At 37.7% G+C, this 12321-nt stretch overlaps 1 protein-coding gene across 8 annotated transcripts in view; it reads left to right on the plus strand.

The window, feature by feature from the left end:
* The first annotated feature begins 2119 nt into the window (after positions 1–2119).
* The window catches only part of DDX60 (DExD/H-box helicase 60), a 104625-nt gene continuing 94423 nt past the window's right edge, over positions 2120–12321 (plus strand). For 2 of the 8 annotated variants that reach the window (XM_011223595.3, XM_034661404.1), the window contains exons 1-5: positions 2120–2251; positions 9154–9263; positions 9397–9460; positions 10244–10433; positions 11741–12082. In XM_011223595.3, the coding sequence (XP_011221897.1) occupies positions 9260–9263; positions 9397–9460; positions 10244–10433; positions 11741–12082 (600 nt within the window). In that variant the 5' untranslated portion in view covers positions 2120–2251; positions 9154–9259. Of the gene's footprint in view, positions 2278–3032; positions 3137–9153; positions 9264–9396; positions 9461–10243; positions 10434–11740; positions 12083–12321 lie in introns of all 8 variants that reach the window. The other 6 variants (XM_034661399.1, XM_034661400.1, XM_034661405.1 and 3 more) reach the window with 6 other exon arrangements.

Consider the following 12321-nt stretch of genomic DNA (forward strand, 5'->3'; position numbering starts at 1 on the left):
CAAAATGAAATCATTTGTCTATTAGTGAACGGCTTTCAGCTGTAGAATATGAAGAATTTGTCTGAGATCAATAGAGAAGACTGTAGGTAGACCTTTGGGTTAGACTAGATTTTGAATCTTGGCACCACTTATTAGCTGTGTTATCCCTCTAAGTCTTATTTATTTCATCTATAAAATGACAAAAATAATAGTGCACAGCTCATGAAATTGTTGTGAGAATTAATGTAAGAATAAATATAAAGATATTAGCATATTGCTTAGCACACAGTACCCTCCTCAGTTAATGTTGCCTCTTAAAACAAAATCCATTATTTCTGCTCCTAGCAAATATGTTATTGCTTGCTTGCTTGCTTGCTTCCTTCCTTCCTTTCTTTCTTTTGCTATTAGTTTCTTATTATATGAGTTTACAGTAGTGGATCAGTTTTCTATTGGTGCTGTAACAAATTACAACAAACTCAGCGTCTTGACACAACACAGTTCTTACTGTTCTGGAGGTCAGAAGTCCAAAATCAGTCTCAGGAGGTTAAAGTCAAGGTGTCAACAGGACTGTTTCCTTCTGGAGGCTCAATAAGAGAATCTATTCCTTGCCTTTACCCAGCTTCTAGAGATCTCCTGACTTCTTAAACTGTGGGCCCTTCCTCCATCTTCAAAGCCAGCCGTATAGAGCTATCAGTTTGCCTTCTCTGACACTTTGCTCCTGCCTCCTCTTTTAAGGACATTTGAGCCCACCAGGGTTATTCTGCGTAATTCCTCAACTCACAATCCTTCATTTAGTTCATTCTGTAAAGTATCTTTTGCTAGAGAATTTAACATGTTCATAGGTTGCAGGAATTAGAACACTGACTTCTTGGCAGGAGGAAGGAGGGGTATTACTATTATTAGAGATGTTAGTGAAGGACAGATATGAATATAGTATAATTTTAGACCAGTCATGTGTCAAGTTCCAAGCTTTTCAATTTTCTTTCTCCATTTCATCATCAACAAACACATCACAAATTTGCAAATAAGTGAACGAATGAATGGACACCTGATGGATGTGAGAAATGTTCACCCTCTCCATCCCTACCTTTTTCTTTAACAACTCGACACTCCAATTTATGACCAGAAAATGTCATTCACTGCTCTGTCTGTTCTCTGTTTTCTTTGTGGAACACTGCCTGCACATCTGTTCTTTATTTTCTTTGCGGACAAAGCAGCCGTGGCTTCCTATTGTTGCTAAGAGTACCCCAATCTACTGCCACTTACGCTTGCCTCCTCCTAGAATTCCAATATATTTGCACGTGAAATTAAGCACACTAAGAGACTAAAAAAAAAGAGAGGCTAGTGTCAAAATCCAAACTGCAGATATCAACAGGCAGAAATTTAGTGAAAATCACATTAAGGCAGAATTAAAAGTGAGCATGTTGCATTTTCAATTTGATTTTTGATGGTGCTCTTTGGCCCAGGAAAGCTCCACATATAGTTCACAAAGAACAGTAATCTTTAGCTTCTCCTAATGGAAACTCCGAGTTCGTGTATTCTTCCATACTGTTTCTGTTTTTGTTTTCGCATAAAGATGGAACTGCAAGACTCCACCTCTCAGGGTAGAACTTCAGATTCCACACTGATACATTGCATCTGTTTCTAAACAGCTGCTTCTTGATTTTATGTTTGGAAGTCCCAGGTTTCTCTGCCTCACTTTTGTCTACCTTTTGTCCAAATTCAATTTAAAAAAAATTTTTTTTATTATGTTATGTTAGTCACCATCCAGCCATCCTTAGTTTTTGACGTAGTGTTCCATGATTCATTATTTGCATATAACACCCAGTGCTCCATGCAATATGTGCCCTCCTTACTACCCATCACCTGCCCATCCCATTCCCCCAGCCCCCCTCCCCTCTGAAACCCTCAGTTTGTTTCCCAGAGACCATAGTCTCCCCTGGTTCATTCCCCCCTCTGTTTACCCCCCCCCTCATTCTTCCCTTCCTTCTACCAAATTCTAAAGCTTATGTGCTTGTTTTTGCTATCTCTTAAGGCTCGGATTGAAGAGAAAGGTGCTAAAACTTGCTTTTCTGAAAACTGTTTTACCTATTTCCTGGAGGAAAATGAAACTTAGACGCCCTGAGAGGAGAAATGAAACCGAAACTCCCTTCCCGGGTATAAAAGGATGGCTGAGGCGGCTCCGCTAGTCAGAAGCCCAGGTTCATCACCTCTGGGTCACTTCTTCCTGGCGGGCGGCAGGTGCCTGTCAGCGGCTCCGCAGACGCAGCAGGTGGGGGCGGGACTTCGGGGTCTCAGGTGGGGAGTGCTCCGACGCAGGACGGGAGCTGGGGGAAGGAGGGAGGGGTCGGGGGTGGGGCCTGCGGACTGGGCTCCGAGATGACAGGTATAACTAAGGGGGAGACTCGGAGTGGAGATGTCCCGCGCGGGTTCAAGCTCTCTGGTTGCAGCGGGAGGCGGCCCGGGAGCCGCTCTGGGCGCGCGGGGCTCGTGGTGCGGGCGCCACTACGCCTCCCCTTAAACGGTGGTGAACGGGTCTCTTTGTTGGCCCCAGAAGGCAAGGCTTGGGGAGAGGCAGAGGAAAGGGACGCTGGTGAGAAGCGCCTGGGTCTGAAGTCTGAAGCAGAGGGTCCAGTGTTCAGGCAATTAAGGGGTCCTCTTGAAAGAAGGAGTGCTGGGGATCTGGGGCCTTGAGGAGAAACTAAGGAAGGTCGGATCTGAGCACAAACAATAAAATCTAGAAGTTGATAGCAGCAAGCAGCTTCCAATTCCACGCAGAATCCTATGTCTAACTACAAACTTGCAGAATCAGAACCTGCATTTTAATATCTCACGGGTGCTTCCTACGTACCCTTACATTTCAGTGGCTTCATACAATAACTGTTTCTTAAAAACAGTTAAAAGAATGTATTCATGGTCAAGGGGCACGCATTAGTTTTCTACTGCTGCTTAACCAATTATCATAAATTTAGTGGCATAAGTCAATAAAAATTTATTATAAGTTTCCATGCCTCGGAAGTCCAGGCACCGATTAACTGAATCCTTTTACTCAGCATCTCACCAGACTGAAATGAAGGTTGTTGCTGAGGCTGCCATCTTGTCCAGACTCTGGATGCTCATTCAGGCTGTGGGAAGAATTCAATTCCTTGCAGCTATGGTATTGAGGTTCCTTGTTTTCTTGTTGGCTGTTGGCTGTGGGTTATGCTCAACCTTTAGATTCCACCCTCAGGTCCTAGCGGGGTGGCTCTTCCAAAACATGGTGGCTTTATGTCTCCAACACTAGCAGGAGAATCTGTCTCTTGTTATGTTAGAGTCTTACATAATGTGACCTAATCATGGGAGAGACTATCGCATTCAATTCACCAATCCTGCCCACACTCAAGGGGAGGATATTATACAGGGCAATGCACCAGGGTGGCTGGAGTCTTGGAGGCCATCTAGAATTCTGTCCAATGCTGGTCAGCTCTTCTCCAGACAGTGTTTCAGGAACTTGAGTTTTTCCACCAAGTGGTTCCATCATTCCCTGGGCCCTGTTCTCTGTACTGGGCTGTCTCTGCTCCAATAATCTATGATTCCTCTTTTTTACCCTTCTCTTCTTCCTTTTAAAGATTAAGTCAGAATTCAAATAGGGTTCTGGCACTACTATGATTGGATGATATGTCTTTAAGGTTTGTTATAATCTCTTTCATCCTCTTGTAATTTATTTATTAATAAATTGGGGTTTCCTCCTTTCCCTTTTCCATTTTTTGGTCTTGTAGAGATTCTCCTATTCTTCCTGGTATCATTTAACAGTTTCCTCTAGCTTATAAATGTCTTGTCAATGAATTGTTCCTGCTAGAGTTCTGACCAAATTCAGGTTAAAAATTTTTTTTTTGGAATGAAGTATTTCAACAATGGTGTAGTTCTACATGGAAGTAGGTATTTGCCTGTATTTTTGTTGTGCTATCACCTAAAAATAGCAAGATCTATTAATTCATTAGAATTTGTAATATAAATATAAATGAAATTTCCCCATTTATATTATTTGGTATCCCATTTGTTCAGTACCTATATAAGAAAGGCAGTTTAACTTCTTGATTCCAGAAACCCTTAATTTTTTATATATCATCTTTAGATGCTGTCTCTGGACTTTCTGCTATGAAAAACAAGGAACTTAATATACACTCTTCTTTTTCTACTATTCATCCCTTTCTGAACCTCCCAATTTGGTTATTATATTATTTTTATATTGTCAGGGTTTATCATAGTTTACAGTATTTTAAAACTTTAATTCTTGTGATTTGTTTCTAGCTGAATCAAAAATGGAAAGCCAAGTAAACAAGCTACAAAATTATTTATTATGTTATTCATTGTAGATGCAATCTATATGTTTGTCTTGGAAACGTAGTTATCATTAAGACTGCTGTTTGAAGTTGATATTTTTCTAAATTCAAAGTATCATGGATCCTCCTATTTTTCTTTATAGCTTCCTTTAATTTTTCTGGATCATATGTAGTTTCACTGTTTCTTGATTCCCCCCATCCCCCTAATTTTCTATACTATCTCTTTAAATAAAATTATCATTTAAGATAGGTGGTTGGTGAAATTTCTGACTTCTTGAATGTCTGGTGATATTGTCTTTCTGCTCTCTTAATGGATTGAATGACTAGATATGGAATTCTAAGTTCAAAATATTTTCCCCTGGGAACTTTGCAAATATCATTTTTTTAAAAAATCAAAACATCCAAAGATGCTCCTCTTTTTTTTTTTTTTCAGTTCTATGTCCCAGGTACTATTTTCATCAATTTGTATACGTCAGCTCATACATTTAAATAGCTAGAAAAGACAGCAGGAGGAAAGTAACATTATGGTCTGTCCCAATTTTATAGATGAATAGACTGAGAGACAGAGAAAGTAATAACTTGCGTAAGGTTATAAAACTATAGTGTGTTTCAGAACTAGGATTAAAACCTAGGCATTCTGCCAATAGCACCCATGCCTTTAACCACTATATATATGGCCTCTCTGACTTACATTTCTTTGTAGTGTATCTCCATATTTCTCTTTGCTCTTGGAGCTCTGCAATTTGAAGGTGCTATTTCCAAGTGTGTGTTGCTTTTTTGTCATTATTTCTTCTTAGTACTTGGAAAAACTTCAGTCTAAAAATGTGTACTTTTCTTTAACTGTGGTCTAATATTATTGTATGACTTTAAATATTATATCTTTGGTTATTTTTATCTCCACTTATTTTGAAATCTTAGTTTTCTCCTTCTAGAATTACTGTGGGATGAATGTAAAACTTTTAAATCCATCCTCTGTATTTCTTAGTATTTTTTTTCTATTTTCTATCTCTTTGTTTTTTTCTTCTGTCTTCTAAATTTCCTGGAGGTGCCTAGGTGACTTCAGCTTAGGTCATGATCTCAGGGTCCTGGGGGAGTCTGCTTGTCCCTCTCCCTCTGCTCCTCCCCCCACTCATGCTCTGTCTGTCTCTCAAATAATAACTAACTAACTAACTAAATCTTTTTTTTTTAAAAGAACTTTCCTGGGTTTTAGCTCTCCAACTTAAGATTTCAGCATGTCCATTTTATTTTTCTGCACATGATTTTTTTCTGAAATTATGCTTTAAATTTTTATGAGCATTTACATTTTTTCCTGTAGCAGTCTGTTATTGTTGTATTAGATAATATTGTAATTATTGGAATGCAAATTTGAACTTTCTAAAGGACTATTCTGTCTTTGAATCTTGTTTATTCATCTGGCTTCTTCTTAATACCCCCAAATGTCTATGGATTCTAATTTTTTAATTTATATTTATTCAGTGGGTATTATGATGGGTAGTTGGTTTTATTTTCCCTTGTGTGCCTCTCTCCTTTAAATGAGAAAGAACTGGGAGTAGTGATGTAAATTCTGTGTAAATGTTAAGTGGGGCTTGAATTCAGGGTGAAGTTTTATAGGGAGTTTCCTACAGGATATGTGAGAGGAGAGTACGCATACAGGCTGTGGAACCCCTTAATTGTCAAATTGAGAAGGGTTTTATTCTGCCACCATGGCTCTTGTTAAAAAGTTGTAGTGTCCAATAATAGGCACACATGTCTCATTGGTAATTGTTATTTAATTTAAAAATGATGTTATTTTTTTCAATGTATGTGTATTCTATTTTCAAATGATTTTGTTAGGACTTATTAATTTTTTTTAAAGACTTTATTCATTTATTTGACAGAGAGACAGCCAGCGAGAGAGGGAACACAAGCAGGGGGAGTGGGAGAGGACGAAGCAGGCTCCCAGTGGAGGAGCCTGATGCAAGGCTAGATCCCAGAACACTGGGATCACTCCCTGAGCCCAAGGCAGACGCTTAACGACTGCACTACCCAGGCGCCCCAAGGACTTATTAATTTGTTGGCACTAACTACTTAATAAATAAACTATTAGGTATTTATTTTGTCCTAGGAGTACCATAAAAACATTCCTGAGACATTCAGGACACTGTGAACATCTGGGAATCTATGAATTACCTTGTTTCTTCCTATTTCATTAAGTCTGACCCTACCTTTTTTGGAGCTCTCCCTTCTGTAAGATACTCGGGGTTAATTTTCTCCTTTTACTCAGTTCTCACTGACTCATCTTTTCTGTTTGAGCTTGGTACAGTTTGGGGAATTGAAAGAAGAAAATATGGCTAATGTGCAATTACTGAGGTTGAGGATTGCATGAATTGGATGGCAGAGGGTTTTCAGGAAATTCTCTAAACTTCTTCCTTGGGCAAAAGCCCCTTATAATCTGGGCTACACCTACTTTTCCTGTCTCATTTCCAATCAAGTCATTCTGTTTTATGCCATGTGAAACAGTCTGGAATCAAACTTGTCATGTGGTTTCATATCTCTGTGCATTAAACCAGTGCTATGTTGCTGTCTGAAATGTGATCTTCTATGTCCCTTATCTTCTCCAAAATGTTTCCATAATTCTTCCACATCTTTTCAATGTGTCCTTTAAACCTCAGAACACAGGACAGTCCAGTTGATTGAAGAACTCTTTCAATTCTCCAATAGCTTCCTGTACCATTTCTGCTGGATCCCCAGCACATTATACTTTTTGATGTAATTTTCTTAACCATCATATTGTAAGGGCCATGTTTTATGCATATTTGCATATGTTGCAGCAAGTTACAATGCTTGGTGAGGAGTAGATGCTCCATATGTCTGAAAGAAAGGTAGAATAGCTAGGTAAGTTAGGCTTTTGCCCATCTTCATTAAGTATTTCCTAAACATTCCATTCTAGCCCACAGTAATTTCTTCTTTCTTCAAGCTTACTCATTTTTATAGTCATAAACTTCCTTGCATTGTTATTTTACTTTTTTTTTTTTTTTTAAGATTTTATTTATTTATTCCACAGAGATAGAGACAACCAGTGAGAGAGGGAACACAAGGCAGGGGGAGTGAGAGAGGAAGAAGCAGGCTCATAGCAGAAGAGCCTGACGTGGGGCTCGATCCCACAACGCCGGGATCACGCCCTGAGCCGAAGGCAGACGCTTAACCGCTGTGCCACCCAGGCGCCCCATGTTATTTTAATATTTAGTATCAAAATGTTCCTCACTGTTATATGTTTCTTAATGTCATATAATATGGATATCTATCAATCAATCTATCTCCCCATCCATCCATCCATCCATCCATCCATCCATCCATCCATCCATCAAGTTGTACTCCCCTAACACACTGTATGGCATATTTGAGGAATGTCTCAATATTTGTTTTTTCTGACAGAATGCTCAAGTGCATATTCTTCTGCCTCTTTGACAGTTCTTTCTCAGTTACCTTTGCAGATGCTTCCTCTTCTGTGTTGGCATTTATTATATATTAGTGATGTGCAAAACTGGATTTTCAGTCCTTTTTTCTCCTTCCATGATATTGTGTCTCTCTGTCCAAACAAGCTCATCTATATCAATGGCCTTGTTTGCAATAATATTAAAATTATCCACATTTTCAAGTCTAGCCCAGACCTTGCGTTTGACCTCTAGACCTGTACATATTTTTTAAAAGATTTTATTTATTATGTCAGAGAGAGGGAGGGAATGCACAAGTAGGGGGAACAGCAGGCAGAGGGAGAAGCAGGTTCCCCACTGAGCAAGGAGCCCGATATGTGACTTGATCCCAGGACCCTGGGATCATGACCTGAGCCAAAGGCAGGCGCTTAACCGACTGAGACATCCAGGTGTCCCATAGACCTGTATATTTAGTTACTCAGGTGACATATCCTATAATAGGTCTTGAAATCAAGTCAAACTCAGACTGACCACAAATTTGAATTCATGATCTTTCCCTGAAATGTGGTCTTGTTCCAAGGTTTCCTGCCCAGGGAATGTCCTAGTCCTCCATCCTGTTGCATCAGGTAGAATCCTAAGAATCATCCTTGACAACCCTTAGTCTCCCCTCTTCTCCATCCATATCAGATCCATTACCAAATTATGTCAAACTTACCTTCTAAATATTTAATTTCCGTAAGTGCCCCAAACTACCAACAAACTATATTATATCACACTATGATCTTTACCCTTATGAACAATGGTTTTTCTCTCTGCTCCAGTAACAGGAACTTTGCTCCCATCCGATCCCTTCTCTCTCCTATAGCCAGAGTAATCTTTCAAAATGTAATGCCACTCATGACACTACCTGCTTAAAATCCATCAATGGATTTTAGGATGAAAACATGCCCTCAAAGGCTCTGCATGCTCTGATATTTCTGGAACCCTCTAGCACAGCTAGCTCATCCCTCACTCTCTCCACTCTAGCCTTGCTGGCTTCTATTTTGATTTTAGTACCACCCACAGTCCTTCGCGCCACAAGACTTTTGTACATGGTATTTTGATATTCCCTCTGCCTGGAATGCTACTGTCCCCTACTCCTTTGTTTAGTTAATTCTTGTTTCATTCTTCAGAAATCAGCTCAAGCATTACTTTGCTAGGGAAGCTTCCTCTATTCTCTTTGACTTAGTCACATTTGTAATTTTTCATTATTTATATAATTATCTGATTAATATTTATCTCTCCTGATGGAGTTTAAGCTCTGTGAGAACTGACAGCATGTTGCCTTTTGTTCATTCTTGCATTCTCACTGCCTGATGTTTTGCTTAATATACAATAATTATTCAATACTATTTGTTGATGGAATAAATGAATTTCTAATTTTTCTTCTTTCTTTGTAGGTCTGTCATTTTCATTAATAACTGCTGCTTTGAGGTACCAAAGTAAAGGATATTTGCTATATTTGATATTTTCCAGTTCAGGTTTGAGGCCCAGGTAGCAGCAAGAATGGGTAATTTTCAATTTAAAATTTTTAAAAATTATAAGATAATGAATCTTTAGGCTATGCAGATTTAATAGAATTAAAATAACTATTGTTATTTCTTTTTAAATAATAAATAAACAATCTTTTTCTTCATGTTTAGAAGAACACATGATGATTTTAGAGAGAATGTCACAGCTAATTTTGAGTGCAGTGCCAAAAGCTGAGTGAGTATTGTCGTAAGAAATAAAGAGATGTATAATTCAATATCATATTTCCTGTATATCTATTTGACATTAAAGTAATGACTGTCTAAAAAAAGTAATGTCTATCTCAGTATATATTATAGTATATTATATATATAATTATATATATACACATATATATGATTGTTTAACACAACTTTTAGATCTGTTTGATGGTGAATGGACCCAGTTTTCTCTTGCTTTATTCGTACACAGCTGTCAATGAACCTATTGTTTTTTTTAATAATAATTTTTTATTATGTTATATTAGTCACCATACAGTACATCCTTAGTTTTTGATGTAGTGTTCCATGATTCATTATTTGCATGTAACACCCAGTGCTCCATGCAATATGTGCCCTCGTTAATACCCATCACCGGCCTATCCCAATTGAACCTATTGTTTTATAAAGAAATAAGATTGATTAAGTGGGAAGCATTTAATACAGGTCTGTATCCAGAATATAGGTGCTAAATTCCTGATTCCAATCCAGATCCTGACATGTGGTTTTACGTAATTTGCTCTATCTCTTTGAGCCTCAGTTTCTGTATCTATAGAATGGGAATGATCCTGCCTTCTTCCTATGAAGGACAGTCATGCATATGGATATCTTGAAAAGTCTTAGCATAGAGCCTGACATAAAATAATTACTCAGCAAATCGCTTGCTGGTGATAGTGATAATGGATGATAATAACAATGCTACTGCCTTTTTATGGAACTTATTTAGTCAATATGTAATTTTTGTTTTAACTTTTCATTTTAGATATTCCAGTTTATTCAATGATTTTATTGAATCTGAATTTTTTCTGATTGATGGAGATTCATTACTTGCTACATGTATATGTGAGAAATCATTAAAATCGGGGCAGGAGCTCCACTTCTTTTATCTGGTTGAATGCTATCTTATGGATCTTATCAGTAAAGGAGGACAATTTGCCATAGTTTTCTTCCAGGTAACATGAGACAGTAGAGTTCTTTACTATGATTTAAGAACTAAAACCAAAATTCCTTACTATTTTATAATTTTTTTCCTTATTACAAAGTTAAGTACATCTATAAGAATTCAGAAAATTTTAAGGGAAGAACAGAAAAAAATACTCATAATCCCAGTAGTCAGAAATTACCATATTTAAGATTATATTTTAGGGATGCCTGGGTGGCTCAGTCAGAAGCATCTGCCTTTGGCTCTGATCATGATCCCAGGACCTTGAGTCCCACGTTGGGCTCCTTGCTCGTTGGGGAGCCTTCTTCTCCCTCTCCCTCTGCTCCCCCTGCTTGTGCTCTCTCTCTCTCTCTCTCTCTCTGTCAAATAAATAAATAAAATCTTTAAAAAAAGTATATTTTATTTTCAATAATTAAACTTCATTTAAGGACATACAGGATCATGAAGGAGGATGAAAATCCTCTCAATGGAAGCTCAGTTGATCTCTGGATTCTACTTCTCCAACTCTGAGAACTGCTTCTGTCTTCAGAACTCAGCAATTTATTTGACCCCAGAAAAATATCAAACTCATTAATACTGCTTTGTTTATTATTTGCTCTATAGTAAATACTTCCGAGGAAATATGTTTTGTCTTCCTTTTCCAATTATGAGTATAATTAGTAAAATATGAACAGTTTCAAATACAGATAGGTATAACCACTACCACCCCCTTCCTTATCCTGTCCCTAAAGGTAACCAGTGTGTTACTCTCAAGGATCTTGGCGTGTATTCGTTTAGTCACTTTGCAGTCTACATTATTGCTAGATTTTTAAATATTGCTGACTTCTTGCAAGCCATGTTTTGAATAAAGAGCCAGGATTCTAGTCTAATGTTTACAGTCTAGTTGACTGCACTAATTCTGATCTGTTGAGAAAGACCTCTGCTGCTTCAGGAGGATTGTACTAAATTGGGACAGTCCCCTCAAAGTGATTCACCTTGGCTTCCTGTTGTGGATTATTTATATCCAGCATTTGCTTTTGCATATTTTCCTGTCCTTTTTCTTTTTGAAGCGATATTGGAGAGGAAAAGAATTAGAATAAGAAGGGAAAGTATAATAAACCACTATTATGCCTGCTTAAATTGGATGCATGTATTTAAATCCAAATTATGATTTATGGTTTGTATTTGTTAAATGACAGGCAAGGTTTAAGGGTCTATTCCCTGATTATAAAGCAGAACAAAACTGTGTTGGAATATATTTCTTTAATGATTTTAATGATCTATGTAAACCAATTAAATGATAATTTCAAAAGAATATACTTTATCTCATCCCCACAGGATGCTGAGTATGCATATTTCGGCCTCCCTGAACTTCTTCCTTTGAGAACTGCTTTAATTCTTCATCTTCAGCATAATACCACCATTGATGTTCGAACAAAATTTTCTGGATGCCTGTCACAGGAGTGGGAAATTTTCTTGGAAGACAGTTACCCATATTACCTGATAGTTGCAGATGAAGGACTGACCCATCTACAAACATACCTTTTCAACTTTTTAATTACTCAGTCTTGGGCAATGAAAGTCAACATCGTGCTTTCCTCAGGGCAAACATCTGACATTCTTCGACTTTATGCGTACCTTATGCCAAGCATGTATAAAAACCAAAAATTTTTCAAAGAGGTAATTGATATCTAAAGACAAATTTCTTCTAGAATTTTACAAAATTTTCCATGTTACTTGACTTAATTTCCGCCACTTCTATGGAAATTATCGTAGGTTTAACACAGAAGTCTAGAAAATTAATAATAAGGATAATACAAATGCAGTCATAGGTTCAGAACTTGTAATAACAACAGTGATTGGTACTTCTTATGAGTCATTTTTTAAAACCTTTACAACAGCCCTTTAAGTTAGATGTT

Source organism: Ailuropoda melanoleuca, chromosome 5 (genome assembly GCF_002007445.2).
Source record: "Ailuropoda melanoleuca isolate Jingjing chromosome 5, ASM200744v2, whole genome shotgun sequence".
Classification (NCBI taxonomy): domain Eukaryota; kingdom Metazoa; phylum Chordata; class Mammalia; order Carnivora; family Ursidae; genus Ailuropoda; species Ailuropoda melanoleuca.